Source organism: Melanostigma gelatinosum, assembly GCF_949748355.1.
Source record: "Melanostigma gelatinosum genome assembly, chromosome: 4".
NCBI lineage: Eukaryota > Metazoa > Chordata > Actinopteri > Perciformes > Zoarcidae > Melanostigma > Melanostigma gelatinosum.
This window is the reverse complement of record NC_136637.1, coordinates 21,356,162-21,374,993: the sequence shown is the minus strand read 5'-3', so window position 1 is coordinate 21,374,993 and position 18,832 is coordinate 21,356,162. Positions and strand designations below refer to the sequence as shown.

The 18,832-nt window shown below is 44.9% G+C and overlaps 1 protein-coding gene across 1 annotated transcript in view; it reads right to left on the bottom strand.

Annotated features, from left to right (window-relative positions):
* Positions 1-18,832, bottom strand: part of fbn2b (fibrillin 2b) — a 55,794-nt gene that overhangs the window by 3,717 nt on the left and 33,245 nt on the right. Inside the window, exons 11-62 of the mRNA XM_079267336.1 lie at positions 18,396-18,734; positions 18,159-18,302; positions 17,295-17,414; positions 17,025-17,150; positions 16,810-16,932; positions 15,857-16,132; positions 15,690-15,743; positions 15,470-15,595; positions 15,111-15,236; positions 14,702-14,821; positions 13,588-13,725; positions 13,168-13,218; positions 12,845-12,970; positions 12,474-12,701; positions 12,122-12,247; positions 11,892-12,020; positions 11,585-11,710; positions 11,165-11,290; positions 10,941-11,063; positions 10,619-10,744; positions 10,301-10,426; positions 10,016-10,138; positions 9,721-9,843; positions 9,483-9,608; positions 8,943-9,065; positions 8,441-8,563; positions 8,071-8,232; positions 7,849-7,917; positions 7,597-7,722; positions 7,365-7,490; positions 7,070-7,219; positions 6,888-6,959; positions 6,675-6,800; positions 5,935-6,060; positions 5,283-5,408; positions 5,070-5,186; positions 4,691-4,819; positions 4,467-4,586; positions 4,185-4,310; positions 3,879-4,031; positions 3,708-3,773; positions 3,479-3,604; positions 3,005-3,124; positions 2,801-2,923; positions 2,517-2,648; positions 2,297-2,422; positions 1,934-2,140; positions 1,556-1,681; positions 1,313-1,435; positions 1,055-1,171; positions 795-923; positions 479-598 (exon numbers count right to left, since the gene is read on the bottom strand). Of these exons, the coding sequence (XP_079123462.1) occupies positions 479-598; positions 795-923; positions 1,055-1,171; positions 1,313-1,435; positions 1,556-1,681; positions 1,934-2,140; positions 2,297-2,422; positions 2,517-2,648; positions 2,801-2,923; positions 3,005-3,124; positions 3,479-3,604; positions 3,708-3,773; positions 3,879-4,031; positions 4,185-4,310; positions 4,467-4,586; positions 4,691-4,819; positions 5,070-5,186; positions 5,283-5,408; positions 5,935-6,060; positions 6,675-6,800; positions 6,888-6,959; positions 7,070-7,219; positions 7,365-7,490; positions 7,597-7,722; positions 7,849-7,917; positions 8,071-8,232; positions 8,441-8,563; positions 8,943-9,065; positions 9,483-9,608; positions 9,721-9,843; positions 10,016-10,138; positions 10,301-10,426; positions 10,619-10,744; positions 10,941-11,063; positions 11,165-11,290; positions 11,585-11,710; positions 11,892-12,020; positions 12,122-12,247; positions 12,474-12,701; positions 12,845-12,970; positions 13,168-13,218; positions 13,588-13,725; positions 14,702-14,821; positions 15,111-15,236; positions 15,470-15,595; positions 15,690-15,743; positions 15,857-16,132; positions 16,810-16,932; positions 17,025-17,150; positions 17,295-17,414; positions 18,159-18,302; positions 18,396-18,734 (6,840 nt within the window). The remainder of the gene's footprint in view (positions 1-478; positions 599-794; positions 924-1,054; positions 1,172-1,312; positions 1,436-1,555; positions 1,682-1,933; positions 2,141-2,296; positions 2,423-2,516; positions 2,649-2,800; positions 2,924-3,004; positions 3,125-3,478; positions 3,605-3,707; positions 3,774-3,878; positions 4,032-4,184; positions 4,311-4,466; positions 4,587-4,690; positions 4,820-5,069; positions 5,187-5,282; positions 5,409-5,934; positions 6,061-6,674; positions 6,801-6,887; positions 6,960-7,069; positions 7,220-7,364; positions 7,491-7,596; positions 7,723-7,848; positions 7,918-8,070; positions 8,233-8,440; positions 8,564-8,942; positions 9,066-9,482; positions 9,609-9,720; positions 9,844-10,015; positions 10,139-10,300; positions 10,427-10,618; positions 10,745-10,940; positions 11,064-11,164; positions 11,291-11,584; positions 11,711-11,891; positions 12,021-12,121; positions 12,248-12,473; positions 12,702-12,844; positions 12,971-13,167; positions 13,219-13,587; positions 13,726-14,701; positions 14,822-15,110; positions 15,237-15,469; positions 15,596-15,689; positions 15,744-15,856; positions 16,133-16,809; positions 16,933-17,024; positions 17,151-17,294; positions 17,415-18,158; positions 18,303-18,395; positions 18,735-18,832) is intronic.

Genomic DNA, 18,832 nt, shown 5'->3' with positions numbered 1-18,832 from the left:
CATCTTTAGAACATTCTTACTTCAAAATGTGAACAGAAACATGCTTTCAAATGACTTCTGAAACAAATGCTTTCGTATAATTCTGTCCGGTTTCATGTTGTTCTGCACAGTACGTCAGAGGATTCATTGATACAAATGATTGCAAATAGTATTATAGTAACAAGAAATGACCAGGAACGAATATAGAAATCTATAAAACAGTAGACATGTATGGATATTTTATTGTCAAAATGAAATCAATCAAGAAAGTATATGTATTATTGTATTTTCTTATATGTATTAAGAAAATACATGTATTATACTATAAATATTTTGATCTATAGCACAATAAATTACACTACAGATTAACAAATTGTTGCAGCCTTGAGATACTTCAAGCGTAATAAATCCCCCAGGTCCTCTTCACGACTGTGTGTTGGTGCCTTTGTTGTTCATTACTGTCAACATGACAAACTGGCAGACTGAGTGGATAACTCACCCACACACTGGTTCCACTGGTAGTGCTGCACGTAGCCCTGAGGACAGCCGCAACGGAAACCTCCCATCATGTTCTGACAGCCGTGCTGACAGCGATGGTTGCTGCCGCACTCGTCCACATCTGCGGGACACGAAAAATGATGAGTTTTAATTGCAAATTGCTTTCAAATCGGTGCAAGCACTATTTGCTGCCACCTTTGATCGCAAACGCGTCAGCAGAACTTCTTCCGTGTTCCCGTGAGTTTGGGATTGAAAAGGCCCCTGTGTGTGAGAGACCTTCTTCTCACTAAATGTAAAGGTTTCTTGTGTCTGCTCACCCTCACACTCCGCTCCTGTGTTGTCCAAGGAGAAACCTTTGGTGCATTCACAGTTGAAGCTACCAGGCGTGTTGACACAAGAGGCCCGGGAACCACACGCACTGTTCTGACCGGAGCACTCATTGTTGTCTACAAAGAGAGGAGAAATGGATTTGATTTGAATTAAAGATGCATTTTTTGTTTGTTTTTCTTGCTCTTCCTCGATAAAAAGTGTTTTGTCTGCGCGGGGTAGCACTGATGTCCTCCTGTCTTGTACTCACCGATGCAGGCAGTCTGGTGCTGTGTGAAGCCGGGGGGACACTTGCAGGTGAAGCCTCCAATGGTGTTGACACAGAGGAACTGGCAGTTATGCTGCTTGGACGAACATTCATCCAGATCTAAGAGGGAAAGAAGAAAACACTTAACGTCCACCAGATTACACAGAGGGATGGACACTCAAAGACATAAAGCTTGTTCATGTATAATTATATGAGAACAATATTTTATTTGTAACATAAATGAATTAAGAGTCCACCTACCTTTGCAAGTCTTTCCATCTGGCTGGAGGCTGTATCCTCTGGGGCAGGAGCAGAGGTAGCTGCCCTCTGTGTTTTTACACAGGAAGTTGCACGGCTTCGGAGACAGAGCGCACTCATCCATATCTGGAGTATGCAGAGAGGAAAATACCAGACAGCTGCTCAGCATAGATACAACTCAATGCCTTTCAAACCAAACTGTCTGGTAACAAGAGAGAGTATTAGCAGGTCAGAGATCAGCCATACCGACACAGGAGGTTCCGGTGAAGTCGGTTTTGTAGCCCACATTACAGTGACAGCGGAAGGATCCGATGGTGTTGATGCACTGACCGTTCCGACACAGATCTGGCATCACCTGGCACTCGTTGATGTCTGGAAGTAAGGAGGCATTTCAGAAAGTCATCTGGATGAGTCAGGTACTCTTGCTGCCAAACAAATAATTCAACAAAGTCAGCACAAGCCAGTCTCATGAAGTTTCTTCATGACAGTGTGACAGCATTGAACTTGATGTACCTCAACCTGCTTGGTTTCCTTCCCAGAATTTATATTTCGATGCTGTTTATTTTTTTTAACTTTAAAAGATGGTGGTAATTAAATTGAATCTAAATTCAGCGCGCTACTCACCTCTACCGTCTGTGGTGTAGCCAGGTCCAAGCGGGCACATCTTCTTGTACTGTACGGTGCCAGGCAGCGGGCAGAGCTCACACTGTGACCCCCAGCCTCGGCCCATGTTGCAGCAGCACTCAGACTTGGTCACACTGTTCCTGTTGGTGGATGACTGCTGGCACATAGTCTGCAGAACCTCTGTGTAACAGTAGCCCTGACGGTTGTCTGAAGGAAAGGATAACAGGACACGCGGAGTGTTGGCGGTTAGGGGTGGAAGAAAAAAAAAGGTATGTATCGGTTGCTAAACGTCACGATTGAGGTTGTGACACCTTCACCCTAACAGTGTTAGACAACATTGTTGTTCAGCAGTTCTGCTCTCACCAATACATTCCGTTCCAGTGGAGCTCGACTCGAAGCCGTCGTTGCACTCGCAGCGGTAGCTTCCCACTGTGTTGACACAGCGTCCGTTCTGGCAGATGCCTGGTTTGGCGCGGCACTCGTTCAAGTCTGCCAGTGTACAGAGCAAAAGGACGGGAGGATGAGGAGAGCGAAGAGGACTGAGGATAACCTCGCACATTGGGCAGAAACGTTTTTTACTCACCCATACATCCCTCTCCATCCGGTCTGTGCTGCATGCCAGGAGGGCAGATACACATGAAGGTACCGATCAGGTTCTTGCAGGTCATACCCTTGGAGTCGCAGTCATCCAGACCCCCAGAGCACTCGTCCTGGTCTGGTGAGGGACAATTACAAGGAAAACCACAACAGTCAGCTAAAATGAAAACTATATCCTGTTTCAGTGGTGTCAAAGGATTAAGGAGTCGGCAGGAGTCAAGCAGCTAAAAGTGACACATTGCAGAAATGAATTCTGCGGTTCTCTCTCACCTCGGCACATGCGTTGGTCATCTCGCAGCACATAGCCAGCAGGACACATGCACTCGTAGGCACCAAAGGTGTTAACGCACCGGAACGCACACAGCAGAGGATTCTGGGAGCACTCGTTGATGTCTGGAGTCAAGAAGAGAGACAGCTTCTTTTAATTCACTGTCGTTTTACCTGTGCCACTGTGCTGCTGAGTAAGTGACTGACCTTCACAGGTCATCATGGCCCCGGGTTCGAAGCCCTCCTGGCACAAACACTCGAAACCTCCCACCACATTGGTGCAGGTTCCATTTCCACATGGGTTTCCTATTGAGCACTCGTCAGTGTCTGGAGAAGAGCGGGGTATCGATAGAGCAGGCAATTAAAACCAATGACACATTTTGACTGTACCTGAGACTTTAAAAGCACTCGTTAGCAGCTTCAATGTTTGTCCAAAAATAGATCCGGCTCTAATGCAGGAAAAGGCTGCTACTGGTGATGAAGAATAACACCACGCTGATTTTAATTATGTATTCTGAGATGGGAAATAAAGTTCCTAAAAAAAAGTCCTGCAAGCGGCAGTCATTGATTTGATGTCTACTCCATTGTGGCTGTTTCAGTATGAATTCTCAAAACACTCAGTTTGTCTTCTATGATTCCAATGTTGCAGATTGTTAACTTTAATATCAGAAATCATCTCACCAACACAGTTGACTCCGGTGTAGTCCAGGTTGTATCCGAAGGGGCATTCACAGCGGAACGAACCATCTGTATTGATGCACATGCCATTCTGGCAGATTCCCGGGTTTTCCAGACATTCGTTCATATCTAAAGAAAGCAGAAGAAAATGTGCATATTTTTTTTAATATATAAAAGATGTCCACAATTGGCCACTAAATTTGAGAGAGTTGATGTACATTTCAGCACTCACCTTCACGAGCATCTCCCGGTCCAGGCAGGGCTCCGAGGCCGAAGGGACACAGAGTGTCAAAAGCAGCTGGAAACACAACAAAATAAAGATCAGCTTTATTGTTTTTTTACAAATGTCTTTGTGTGCATCTGATGTCTTCATTCAAGCTCTGTGTGCGTCTATGTTACACACCCTCGCTCTCCCGAGGGCACAGCTCACAGGGAAGTCCCCAGCCCTCTCCGGGCATCTTGCTGCAGCAGCACTTGGCCTTGGTGGTGTTCAAAGCTTTGGGGACGGAGCACTTTCCTGCCTCGAATTTGGTGAAACAGAAGCTCTCTCTGGTATCTGCCGTAGGAAAAAATGATGGACAGTAATTGGTCTGGTATTCATGGGACACACAAAGACAAAAAAAAAACCTCCTCCACCACCTTAGTAAAGGAGATCAAATATGTCACATTCGCATATTCATTCAAGATGTTAACGAACAGCTTCTCTCACCGTAGCAGCGCCGTTTGTTGTCAGAGAGTACGAAGCCCGCCTGGCAGGTGCACTGGAAGCTACCAGGGGTGTTGGTGCAGGTGCCAAACTGACAGATGTTCGGCTCCACCTCACACTCGTTGATATCTGGAACGTAAAAGAAGTCAGCGAGGTTGGGAAATTGAGGTGCTGTATTTGTGAGAGTGTGTTAGAGCAGATGGCTCAGTGTGTGTGTATTGAGTATGAGTGGAGAATTTAGTCTGGACTGAAGCGTGTCTGTATGTGTGTGTGTGTGTGTCTTACCTATACACTGGTCATTCTGCACCTCATAGCCAGGAGGGCAGATACATCTGAAAGATCCGTCCAGATTCTGACAAGTTCCCGGAGAGCAAGTGCCGGGCAGACTCAGGCACTCGTTGATATCTGGGAAAAATGGCACAACGTACAAATCAGAGAATGTGAGGTTTATGTCTGTGTATGTCAGGCAAACTGTAGTGTATGAAAGTCAATCAATGCCAGCGACTTACCAATGCAGTTTTTCCCATCCGGGGTATTCTCATAACCCTCATGGCAGAGACACTGGAAGGAGCCGAGTCCATTGATACACTGGCCGTTCCTGCACACCTGGCCCTGGAGGGCACTGCACTCGTCTACGTCTGTAAGAGGATAAGGACTCTCGAAACATTTCCTCTGATTTTTGATATCCATTGACAAACACAACCAGCAACATCAAGAGCTTCTGAAATAAGTGTATTGTGTGGGTTCTTTGGGTTTTATGTCATGCCCGAATGATATACTGCTACAGGAAAGGGCAGCATGTTCTCAATGGAATTTAGAGGTGTAATCTTTAACAATATGACACTTGCGTCGAGACTTTGACACTGACTACTGATAAATGATCCATACCCATGCAGTCGTTGTTGTGTGTGAGCTCGAAGCCGATGAAGCAGAGGCAGTTGTAGGATCCCACTGTGTTTTTACAGGTACCGTTACCGCACGGCTGTCTGTCGCACTCATCGATGTCTAAAATACACACAGAAGGAAACAACGTTTAGACTTACGGTGCAGGATTATATGCAACACGCCGCTGTGTTGTATTTTGTCGGTTGAGCTTCTCACCCATGCACATGGTCTGGTCAGCAGTGGCCTTGAAGCCGTTGTGGCAGAGACAGCGATAGCTTCCCTGTGTGTCAATACACTCTCCATGGCTACACACATTAGGGATTTCCTGGCACTCATTACGGTCTGAACAAGAAACAAATTATTATAAAGAGCACAATGTGATAAAAGATGATAAATCCAACAACAAATTCTAACATTTGAAAAACTGGTTCCATCATCTTTTCTTTCATTGATTTGGTATATTTTCTGTTCATCGACTATTTCTTGCAGCACCACGTTATATTTTGATTTCATGCATAACACCTTTCGTCTGTGTTGTATGTTATTTATAATGTGTTTTGTTTTGTTCTATTCCATTTGTGTCAGCATTGAACTTCTCGTTTTTTTTTTTGTTTTGTGAATATTCGGACACGTGTTATGTGTAAGTTGTTTGTGACAGAATAAAACCAAACCAGGCATAACCTGATGTGTGTAATCAAAAGCTGGTTTAACTTAACATTACTCAGCAGATTTTCCACTGCCCCGTAAATGCAAATCAAGGGATGTCCATGTTTTACATTTTCCTCACATCACCAACACAATCGACCCAACTCTCTGGCATCCTAAGACAGGAAACCTCAGTCAGGCCTGTCAGGCAGGCTGCACTCACCCAAACAGGCCCCACTAGGGGACAGTTTGAAGCCCGGTGAGCACTCGCAGCGGTAGCTGCCTGGAATGTTGATACAGTTGGCGTTTCGTTGGCACAGGTTGTCCCCGCTGTTACACTCGTCAATATCTATGCAGGGGGACGAAAAAGAGAAACAGCCAACATCAATCGCAGGCTCCATAACTGTCTGTTCAAAGCAGGCAGTCAGCTTGTGGACAAGCAGGAGAGAAAACACAACAGCTCCATTAAAGCTCTGGTGCCGTTCGGACGCTGGTTCGGTCACTGGCAGGCTCTGGTCTGGATGATTGAAGGTCCAGACAGGTGCTCTCTTTCAGAGCCACTATACTTGTCTTTACAAGGGCATAACTCTGTGGGGAAAGGCAGCATTAACTCCACTGAGTGGACTGCTTGTAAAAGTGATTGAGTGTAACCCGTATTTGTGTCGGGTGTGTCGGCGTGATTTTGTCCCAGAAGTAAGTATATACTCTATACTGTACAAGAAAGGCAATGATTCAGCAGCAGGGTCAAAAGAGGAGATACACCGTGGGGAGGTAAAAGTGTGTGTGCTTACTTTTACGTGTGTAAAGAGTCAACAAAATAAGCAAAAGAGCACAAAGTCTATGTAACACCACCATGTGCTCATCGTCTCATAATAGGCCGGCGTGGTTTTCCAATCACAGATAGTTGCCGTTATCTTCTCTTGCAACAAACACAGTAAGAGGAACAAAAAGGAAGAGTTTTACCTTCACAGATGAGCAGTATGTTGTTGTAACTGAAGCCCATAGGACATTCACAGCGGAAGCTCCCGATCTGATTGATACACACTCCACTGGCACAGATACCAAGGATCTCCCTGCACTCGTCAATATCTGTACAAAACAACACCACAGAATGTCATTATGCAAAGTGGCCCTTGTTACAGCAGCACTTTTGCACCGTGGCCCTTTTGACCTTACCGATCGGCTTGCCAGTGTGGATGTCGATGATGAAGCCAGGAGCCGGGTTACCGCACAGTAACTGGTACTCATCTGAAACAGACAGGACAGGAGACGCTCAGTGACAGGAATGAAAATGCACTCGTACGCCGACGTTTCGGGTTGTTTCAGAATATGCCTCTCTGGTGTTTCTTGAGACTCACTGGTAGCAGGAGTTGGACAGGCCTCACACGGCTTGTTCCAGGCTTTCCCCACGTTGTAGGCACAGCAGCACATCTTCTTGGTCATGTTGAAGGACAGCTCGTTCTCACACGTGTCATTGTAGCTCCGGTAACACACACTCTTCCTCATGTCTGCATTACAAAGAGGAAGACGTGGCCTTTAAATCCAAAAGCTGAGAGCCGGCATTTAGAAATGTGTTTCCTTTTCAAACGGTGAATGCTTTTTTTTAAGTTGAAGACATGATGACTATTTTCTTTGTCGGTCTTTCCCACTCACCCATACAGTTGTTTCCTCCATTGACCTGCATGTACTCAGGGGGACACACACAAGTGTAGTTGCCCAGAGTGTTGTAGCAGGTACCAGGTCCACAGATCCCGATGTGGGTTGTGCACTCATCGACATCTGTACGTAAAGATATGATAACGGATAATCAAAGAAAATGTGAGGGCAGAGCAGGTTGTTCATTTTCAATAAACTAATTCAGTGTGATTTCTCTTCCAGCTCTTACCCTCACAGATGCGAGTCTCCTCGTTGAGATAGTAGCCTGCTGGACACTCACACTGGAAGCTACCAAAGGTGTTAATACAGTTGCCACCCTGGCAGAGACCTGGCAGCTCCTGGCACTCATCAATATCTAGAGAATAATTTAAAGTGTTAGTTGATTCTAAAAATACAAGCCAACATTTAGTGTTTTGCAATGGCGGTTGCCATCGTTCATTCAAAAAAAGACTTAAAAAGCAGAGAAAGCTGGATGATTTACCTTCCAGGATAACAGTGATGGGGTTGGGTCTGAATCCCTCTCCTCCTGGACAAAGAGTCTTGTATTCCGCTACAGACAAGACACACAGCAAGTTCGTGTGACTCTCCATTTCAGAGTGAGTCAAAAGAAAGTCTGAATAACTAACTTCAGCTCAGACAAATGGGAGAAACAGTGGCATGTGAATTTGCAGTAAATAAAGGCGATTGATCCTGTGGTACGTACTGGAGTTGGGGGCAGGGCACAGTTCACAGGGGTTTCCCCAGGCTCCTCCCAGGGAGCAGCAACAGGAAGCTCGGGTCACGCCCACGCCGATCTCCGCACTGCAGGAGATTCCTCCATCACCGCGATCAAGAGTGTCCAGGAAGCAGTTGCCCACACGGGTATCTAAGAGAGACAAATATTTGCTTATCAATCCATGGGAGCCTCACTTTCATGTGTCAGGAATGTAATTGCTGTGCCTACGGTGTAGAACTGTGATAGAATCTGAATTGTAAGTCGCTTTGGATAAAAGCGTCTGCTAAATGTCTGTAATGTAATGTAATGTAACGTGATGTAATAAAGAGTGGTTAGGCCAGCTTTAAGGGTGACTCACCCACGCAGCCCACTCCTGTGGGGTTGAGCTCAAAGTCAGCTGGGCAGTTACACAGGTAGCTCCCCGGAGTGTTCACACACAGCCCGTTGATGCAGTTCACGGGGTCCGCACACTCGTTGATGTCTGCAGCACACACACACACAAGCTCAGCAACACACACCAGATAACAGACACCTTTCTGAAATGTATCAACCTGTACGTTTATATGCTGCAGTAAGTGGAGCAAACAAATACGACTTTTAAAGATTTAAAATCTTGCTTATGTCCCAAACTAACAGAGGGATGATTTAAAGGCGATCTGTACAAAGACTGAGAAATGAAGGGAATAAAAACTCTTTGGTCTTTGCATATGTCGGATATCTTTCATCAAAGATTCTTGGTGATGGAAATGGTAATACGATGCATGAATGAAGGCTGTTATTGTCAATGAAACTCGAAATTTGAGTCTGTATGTCTGAACGAAGTGATTTAAGGGCTAAAGTTACAGAAGTGCAACACTAACCAGTGCAGTTTCCTCCACTGCGGTCCAGTTCGTAACCATCATCACACACACAGCGGAACATCCCTGGAAGGTTCTGGCACGATCCAAACACACAGATGTTTTGGAAATTACACTCATCGATGTCTGTGGCAAAGGCAAAGACACAGAGAGAAGAAATGTTAAGTTACACTCCGTGAATGAAAAAAAAGAACAGCAAAGAGAACGAGAAAATGCATTTCCTGCTGAAAATGCGTTGGAATGCTGAAAGCTGAAATGAATCTCAAAAACATTGCTGAAAATAGATATCCAATTTTTTAAAAATTGCAAAAAGCTTAATAATTCTAAAAGTTGAAAGATTACAAATATGAAGTCATATCACCCTTCTCCTGAAAGAGCTGAACATTTTGATATTCGAACGGTTTCTGTAGCTTAAAAGAATTCCAGCGGTAGTGATATTGTTGGAATGCTTAACAGCATTCCAACAATAAAGAAACAGGATAACAATAGTTGGAATGCTTAACAGCATTCCAACAATAAAATGTGCCAGAATGAGTGCAGCACCTTGACAGGCCTTGCTGTCTTCTGTCGGAGTGAAGCCCATCTCGCACTCGCAGCGGTAGCCACCTGGAGCATTCAGACACTGTCCGTTCTCACACAGGTTCACATTGTCTGCGCACTCATCCATGTCTGAAACAGAGCGGACAAGTGCATATTCAACTTTGTGTGCGTGGAGCTCACTGGCCACACACGGTGGCAAGTATTCAATTATGATTAATGAAGAACGATTCAGCAGTCTTACCAGAGCAGGAAAATCCATCTCCATTGAAGCCCTCCTTGCATATACACCTGTAGGATCCCGGTGTGTTGACACAGTCTGCATTGGGGTTGCAGTTGTGGTCCTCTAGAGAGCACTCATCCTGATCTGCAGGAAGAGAGAGAAAAACGTGTGAGAAAAGTAAACGTGATAGCGGAACTCAATCAAAGCAATCAGAAGTATCTAATATTCTTGGGTACAGGAGATCATTTTGTTCCTTTATTTTGCCTTAAAAACGCATTTTGTAATATAAAACTATCTGGTCTGAATATGTACTCACCCACACACGTGATGCCGTCTCCCACCCAGCCGTCTCGACAGCGACATTTGAAGCTTCCAGGTATGTTGATGCAGGCAGCATGCATGTCGCAGTTATGAGCCCCGATCTCACATTCATCAACATCTGGAGAGGTACAGAGATCCATTCGCCAATACTTTTAGCAGGCAGTAACACACATTTAAACTTTAAACATGAACAAAATGACAAAAACTAATTTAGGTTTTTTGATTAGCAGAAAAAAATGTTTGTGTGTATGAGTGATTGTGTGTGTGTGTGTGTGTGTACCTGTGCAGCCAGTGGATCCCTTCTTGACAAAGTATCCCAGCTGACAGTGGCAGATGAAGGAGCCTTTGGTGTTCTCGCAGTCGCCGTGGAGACAGATGTTTGGGTTCAAGTCACACTCGTTCACATCTGGCCAGACAGGGATGGACAGACGCAGATAATATGTGAACGTTCCGGCCTTCAGAGATTAGAGTGACCGATAATGAGTCTGACAGAGGAAGTCCCATAGATCAGCTCAGAGGAACTGAATGCATAAATGAATGTGGCGGACAGAAAAGTTACAAGTTACATTCATATTCTAAGTGTTGCTTTTCCTCTCACCGATACACGTCCTCATGTCCATAGAGGCCATGAAGCCGTCGTAACACAGACAGCGGTATTCCCCGGGAATGTTGGTGCACTGGCCTCCGTCACAGATGTCTGGAGTTTCCTCACACTCATCAATATCTAATAGAAACAGCAGAAAATACATTTCAACGGGATACCCATGGGATACCCATGGGATACCTATGGGATGTGATGGAAACACATTATGGATGGATCACATTATGACATTGGTGCATCTCTTCATAGTTTTAGTTTCTGATAAAAAAAATAGTTTGTTTAAATACAGGTAAACCGAATATATCCTGTGTTTGATTACCTGCGCAGGTCCTTAGGTCAGGCATCAGAGCGTAGCCCTCACTACAGCTGCACTCGTAGCTGCCCTCTGAGTTGGTACAGTGCGTCTCACAGCCTCCGTTCATAATGGTGCATTCATCAATATCTGCAAAGAAGGTCCCCGGTTACCATTTGCATCTGGGTCTCATTAGATAAGAAGGTAAAGTACACAAACAGGAAATCCCCTTGTTAGTTGGTCCCACTCACCAACGCAGCCCTGTCGGTCTGGTGTGGCCTGGTAACCCGTGTCACAGGAGCACTGGTAGGTTCCCGGCATGTTGACACACTGGCCGTGCTTGCACAAGTTGACACTTAGCTGGCACTCGTTCACATCTGGCAGGACAAGCAAACAAAGTTAGGCAGTATATACAATCTTGTGTATTGTACTTTAGGGTAATAATGAATAATAGATATAACATAAGCTTATAGAAATGAAAAGATGCAGAGGAGAAAGGTTTGACTCTGTGAAGCACAGCAGTTTGTGACTGACTTCAAGCACGCTAGCTCTTAAAAATAGATTTGGCGTAAAGTATGATAAATAACACCATGTGAGCCTGTGTGTGTGTGTGTGTGTGTGTGTGTGTGTGTGTGTGTGTGTGTGTGTGTGCATTATGACGTATGATCCACCTTCGCAGGCAGATCCATCGCTGCTGAGCGAGTGTCCGGGGGGACATTCACACTCATAACTCCCTTCTGTGTTCAGGCAGGTTCCTCCACGACACAACAGGGGATTTCTCTCACACTCATCAATGTCTGTCAGCAGAGAGGAAGACAAGGAAGGTGGGATGAAGAGGGAAGAAGGAGATATGGAAGTAATGGAAAGATCAGGTGATCTGCCAAACTGGACTGTAATTTCAAACTGTGGACATGAATTCAAACAGAGTGTATCATTTGAAATTGAGTATTTATGAGTGTAAACTTGTTCCCAACTCACCCATGCAGTTCTTCATCATCATGAAGCCGCTCTCGTAGCCCTCGACACATTCGCACTCAAAGCTTCCAGGTGTGTTGACACAAGCACCGTGACCACACAAGTCCGGGGAGATGTGGCACTCGTCAATGTCTGAAACACAAAGACATTAAAAACAGAAACACTCACTAACTGCTCAAGCGTGACAGAAGTGTTTCATTTGGTTTGAATGCTTTTGACTGGTTTTCTCGTACCTGTGCAGTTCCTCTCTTCCGCTGTCAGAGCGAAGCCGTTGTTGCAGCGACACTTGAAACTGCCGATGGTGTTCCGGCACGTTCCATGAGTACACAAGCCCTGGAACACCTTACACTCATTTACATCTGGAGAGGAAGACATCACGTTAAAATGGCCACGCCTACAAAAAAACCAACTAATTTGGTCAAAATGATATGATTTAGTCGATCAATATTTAAGTACACAAGTATGAACATTACAGATTCGATTTTTCGGACATGTTTTCCACTTTGATTATTGGGTTCTACCAACAAATGTACACATTCATGGTGTCACAAAATCCTTTGGATGAGAGTTGAGAATTCTTGGTACCTTTGTAGAACGGCCTGCCGCTCAGAATTTCTCCTCTGTTGGCGAAGCCGGGCCCTCTGGGACAGATGGCTCTGTACTCTGTGGTGGCTGGTTTGGGACACTCCTCACAGTCGATGCCCCAGGCAGAACCCACTGAACAGCAGCACATGTCCACGCGGTATCTCCCTGGCAGCGACTCGCCACACTCATCCTCGTGCCACTTCATGTAGCACTGCTCACTACGTGTATCTGGAAAAGTTTGTGAGAACAATCAAAAATAAAGTCACCGCTCTTTCTAAGTTTTGTCCTAATAGTTCAGTGACATGATAAGTCTCTGGAAAGAAGGGTTTCATTGGAAGCCATGTCTTTGTTGTGCTGTGCAGTCCTCTTACCCACACATGTGCGTCCAGTACTGTCCAAGGTGAGACCCTCAGCGCACTCGCAGAGGAACGAGCCCTGGATGTTCACACAGCGGCCATTTGTGCACACTCCGGGGAACACCTCACACTCGTTAATGTCTAAAGGGAGCAGGACATTTTATGAACCGTAATTACAAGGTGGAACACAGACATTTCTTCTTTGTTTTTAAAGATATCTACAGGGAGAACATGAAGGCACATTACAAGGACAGATACATGATTTCATAGGCGCCGATGTTGGATGAAGGGAGCACTGCAGGTTTGTCACCATTCATCAAATGATCACATTTTCTTACCTTCACAGACGACACCCTTCATACGAGCAAACCCTCGAGAGCAGGCAGTGTCTGAGGGGACATGACAACATGAAGAGATGTAATAATGACATTATATATATGAGAGCATGTAGAGTATGCATACCTACATTGGTTTGCCACAATATTAAGGCGGTATTGGCCTTCAATTCAAATTTGGTACTTCCTTATTGACCAATGCAGCCAAAAAACGTGTAAAACCTTCAATATCTTATATTTGGGCTTTTATTCTTTTGATTATGTATTAATAATGTCCTTATTATAATGTGTACAATTGTAACCACTCTTCAATGTGAATTTGAAACAGTGATCTAAATGCCATTTTAGAGTTTGATCAACAAGTCTGAACTCTGGAGGACTGCAACCGTGTCAACTGAGCGGCATCCTTGTGTGAGAACTGACCGATCTCGCAGGGTTCACAGGGGCTGCCCCAGGCGGCTCCCAGTGTGGAGCAGCACTCAGACTTCAGCGTGGCTCCGTTGATGTTGACCTCGCAGCGGTTGTCTTGTATCGTCAGCCAGCATGTGCTCTTCATGCTGTCTGTGGAGCCCAAGTTACAACAGAGAAGACTTGATGATAGGAACCTTGTGGGGTTTCCTTGTGAACACAGTTAACAGTCCGCGTTAACCGTGTCCATTACACCCTTCAGGCCGGGCAGTTCCGTCTTCACAAAACATTTGCAAAGTATTTTCCACATGCGTGTGCTAGTAGAGCACGAGATACAAACAAAGCAGTTATGTGCTCATGAAAACATAACCAAACAGCAACACGAGTGGTCAGAATGTCAAGATCTCCACAGGGTACCTTTAACTATGGCAACAAAATACTCCACAAACACAATCAAAATGTCACCTTTAACTTTCCTCGCTGCCATAAAACTTTTGTCTTTGGCTACACACGCTGAGCTGAGTAAAATAAAGCCCATGCGTCATCACATTTAATCCTTTGCCTTTCCATTACTAATGAACTGGAAGAGGGTACAGTCATAAGAGTGACACCTTTTCCGAGACCACCCAAACACAAAACCACAATTTGCTCTCACTTTTCCCCCCCGCTGAGTAATGGGCTCTAAAACAGAAACAGAAATGAACCAAACCAGAGGAATGTGTCTTTGACGGAGCCAGCTCATGCAATATGCATTAGTGTATTTATTTCATGACCCTTCCGAAAACATCTGTATTCTGTATTTGCATGTAGCTTTCTCAGAATGATTTCCCAGAAGTAACAAACCTCCAAACAAGTGGAATATTTAACCTCAGCAGAGAGTCTTACACACCACATGTCATTTTGAGTCTGCGGCGGATCTCTGTGAGGTAAAGCAATCTCCATGCGAACCAAGGCCACGCATGCAAGTATTTTTCTAATAAATTACGCGTGTACAACATCTGAGGATGATACTGTACACGGATGGCTCCTGGAGACCTGAACAGCCTCAGTGTTTTGTTTCCAAAAGGGGAGAGTAAACCTCCATGCTGCTGTAATGTGCGTCGGCCACTTGGGAGGACGGATGTCTTACCCACGCAGATGGTGTTGGTGGAGTCCAGCTTGCTGCCGTGGGTGCACTCGCAGTTGAAGGACCCGGCCACGTTGCGACACGCTCCATTGATGCACGGGCTGGAATCGCATTCGTTGATGTCTGAAACATGTGCAAACACACACTTGAGGTCGAAGGCTGAGAGGCCGATTCGAATGGATCATTATCCTCATTTGGCAGGTACAAACAGTGTGTGTGTGCGTGACTTTTTTCCATGAGCCACATGTTTACTGGAAACTAAATGCAGCACATCTGGGAATAATGTCACCTCGTACTCACCGTGATTGTTGGTAAAAAAAAAAAATGACAAAAAGCACGTGTGGATGTGAGGCAGCACAAACACTTGAGTGTGTTTGTGAGTCAGACAGAATGTGTGCGTGCGAGAGCTCACCTTCGCAGGTCTCTGAGTCGGGTTTGAAGACATATCCTTTAGGACAGGAGCAGGTGTAGGAGCCGGGAGTGTTTCTGCAGAGGCCGTTGTCACAAAGCAGACGGTTCACTAGGCACTCGTTGATATCTGAAGGGAGGCAGGAGAAGGCAATGCTTTGAAAATAGAGGACTGAAAGAGAAGGTTTAAGACATTTCTAATTGAAGGGCTGTCATTCAAATCTACAGTAGTGTCCTCTTCTTTCCTTGTGCTGCAGTGTCTTAACAGTAATTACCTGTATAACTTGTGGCCACAGTGGCCTCTATAAAGAGAACAGCACATAGTTTTACTTCATAAAAAAAATCTTCTCCACTCTGACTCACCAACACAGTTTTTGCCACTGGTGTCAGACTCGTAACCGATATTACAGATGCAGCGGTAGCTTCCTCTCAGGTTCTCACATATGCCGTTCTGACAGATGTCTGGGTCCAGGGCACACTCGTTGATGTCTAAGAGAGGACAGATGTTATGTAGATTAGTACCGATTAGAGTGTTTCTAAAGAGCACGGTCGGAACGTTCACACTCATGAACAATATACTCACCTCTGCCATCAGCTGTAATGCCAATACCGCTGCTGCAAACAGCCTGGAACTCAGCTGAAAGAAACATCAGATGAGCCGGATTGCATTTTTCTCCTTTTTGTTTTACAAAACGAACTACATTTTTGAAGAATGGAAATGAACAGTATGAAGCAAATGAAAGCTTGTACCTGAGTTTCTTGAGGGGCATGGTTGGCAAGGCTCTCCAAAGCCATGTTCAGCATTGGCACAGCAGCACTCAGACTTGGTCACTGCACCAGGGAACGGCCGCGAACATGTGCCCATCTTTATGGCGCCGTAGCAAGTGGTCCTCATGTGCGTGTCCACACACACTCTCCCATCTACATCGATAGCCAGGCCTGGAGGGCACTCACAGCGGAAGTTGCCCTCAGAGTTGATGCAGCGTCCGTTCATACAAATGCCAGGAGTTAGACACTCATCGATGTCTGATGGAGAGAGAGAGCACATAATGTATCCATCACATGTCGGCTTCAGTTTATGAGCTACGGTGTGTACAGAATGGGCTATTTCTATAAGAAAACTGAAGGAGAAATCACCACTAAATATGCAAAGGACATGATCTATTGGTGATTTATTTGATCATTCTGGATACTTAACAAATAGTAACTAGAAGAAATTGTCTATAAAATTAAATTTCGGCCATCTTGGATTATGCAAGTCACTGTTTTTTTAGGAAAACATTTTCACTCATCTCATAGCTAATTTGTGAGCAACTAAATTAAGCAATTAAATCGTCCTATTAGTACAACTCTGCTCTGTCTACAATACGGAAACATGCAACATAAAAAACAAGCACAGAGAGCTTGATGAGGAATCAGGTCATGGAGAGTTAGCAATAACTGGATTGATACGTGTTGCATTTGAGATACTGTGCTGTTGGTGCTACGGTGTGACTTTGATACTTTCTACTCAAACGAGACTCATACCTTCATCCATCTATCTATTTGTGGACTTTCTGGATTGATTGAAAGAGTCAGATATGTCCACGAATTGGTTTAAAAAGGGATCTGAAGGATTTCAAAGAACACCACATCTGTCTACACAGCAGGCTGTTTTGGCCCAAGACTTGAGGTCTGTGTTTGTATGAATACATAATTCATACCGGTGCAGTAGCGTCCGTTAGGTGCTAAAGCAAAGCCGGGCTTGCAGATACACTTGAAGCTGCCATCTTCATTGATACACATGCCATTGTGACACATGTTGGTGGTGGCGCACTCGTCGTGATCTGGAGGGAAACAGGAGGACAAAGTCAGGTCAAGTGTGTAAAAAGTGAGAGTTCGTGTGAAGTTCGTGTGAAAACCTGTGTTGTCTCCTTACCGATGCAGTTCTTTCCATCACCAGTGACCTCGAAGCCAGCATTGCAAATACACTGAAAGCTTCCCTCTGTGTTGACACAGCGGCCGTTGCGACACATCACACCATTCATAATGCACTCATCAATATCTAAAGGGAGAGGAAGGATGTGGCTTAGTGTGTTACATCTTAACCACTAGTCATAAACATACTACAGCGATACATATGTCCAAAATATATTTTAAAGAGACATTGGGGAACACCAATATAGCTTGACAGCACAGTGAGACAAACCATTGCATGCTTGTTTGGTGGGGGTTCCGCTGTAGCCCTCATGGCACTTGCAGTGGTACCCTCCAGGTGTGTTGGCACAGTCTCCATTTCTACATGGATTACTGACGCACTCATCCACATCTGGGGAGAGAAAACAATATTCACATTTTAGCAGATTTCACCTGCACCTACACTTGTATTAAGTTCCTTAAATCGGCTGAAGATGGCAGTGTAGTGCATGGAATTGGTTTGGTCTTGCTCTAGTGGCACATATAGTCACTGTGTCTGCCTATATGGCTCCGGTAGGTTATTGAGAACTGACTGCATACATTGCATTGTGCACTTATACAGCGTAGAGCAGGGGTCTCAAACTCCCGGCCCGCGGGCCGAATTCGGCCAGCAAAAAAAAAAAAGTTAAAAAAAGAAAATCTTTTTTTTCTTTTAAATTAGACTAATAATAATAAAAATATCCCCATAGTCGAAATTATGAGATAGAAAGTAGAAGTTATTAGATAGAAAGTCATAACTATGATAGAAAGTCATAATTCTGAGATAGAAAGTCAAAATTATGAGATTGAAAGTCAAAATTATGAGATTGACAGTCAAAATTATTAGATTGAAAGTCAAAATTATGAAATAGAAAGTCAAAATTATGAGATACTTAAACACAGTCATAGAAGCAGCTCTTTGGCTTACTGTACATTTAACATGGAAATGTATTGTGAGCACATTGAAGACTACTTTAAACTACGACTGCAGAGAGTTATTTAACAATATGTTACGAGTAGTGACATTTACAACCGGCCCTTTGCGGGCGACCATGATGCTGATGTGGCCCGGAGTGACAATGAGTTTGAGACCCCTGGCGTAGAGCATGTATCTTACCGATACACTCCCCACGGACATCCTGTTTGTAGCCCATGTTGCATTCGCATCGGTAGCTCGTGGGTGTGGGAATGCAGCGACCGTTGAGACACAGGTTGGTGAAATGTCTGCACATGTCAATGGTGTCGTTCACAGAAACCGAGCCTGAGAATACACGACACATTAACAAAACAAAAATGCAACACAGAAATCCCTTTAATCTAGTACAGGTTTATGGAAATCCACAGAGTGACTTACCTATATGTCCTCCTCCGTTACCTCCAAAGCTCCCACCGTTCCCATTAAAGCCTCCTCCACCGTTCCCATTAAAGCCTCCTCCACCGTTCCCATTAAAGCCTCCTCCGCCGTTCCCATTAAAGCCTCCTCCACCGTTCCCATTAAAGCCTCCTCCGCCGTTGCCACCGATGCCACCGTTGCCACCGTTACCACCGTTACCATTACCATTTGGTGCACTGGGGAACTTGTATCCATAGTTGTACCCGTTACCGTTGGTGTTGGGGAAGTGTCCATTGGGGTAGATGTGAGGGAGTCCGTGCACTTGGGGAACCCCCACAATGCACAGACGCCTGAACTCATCTACAAGGGACACCAAGATCACAGGGAAGAAGTCGGTCTATGCATTCTACTGTCGGTTACGTTTCATTTGTTTCCGGCCAGGTGAAGCTGAGGAGGAA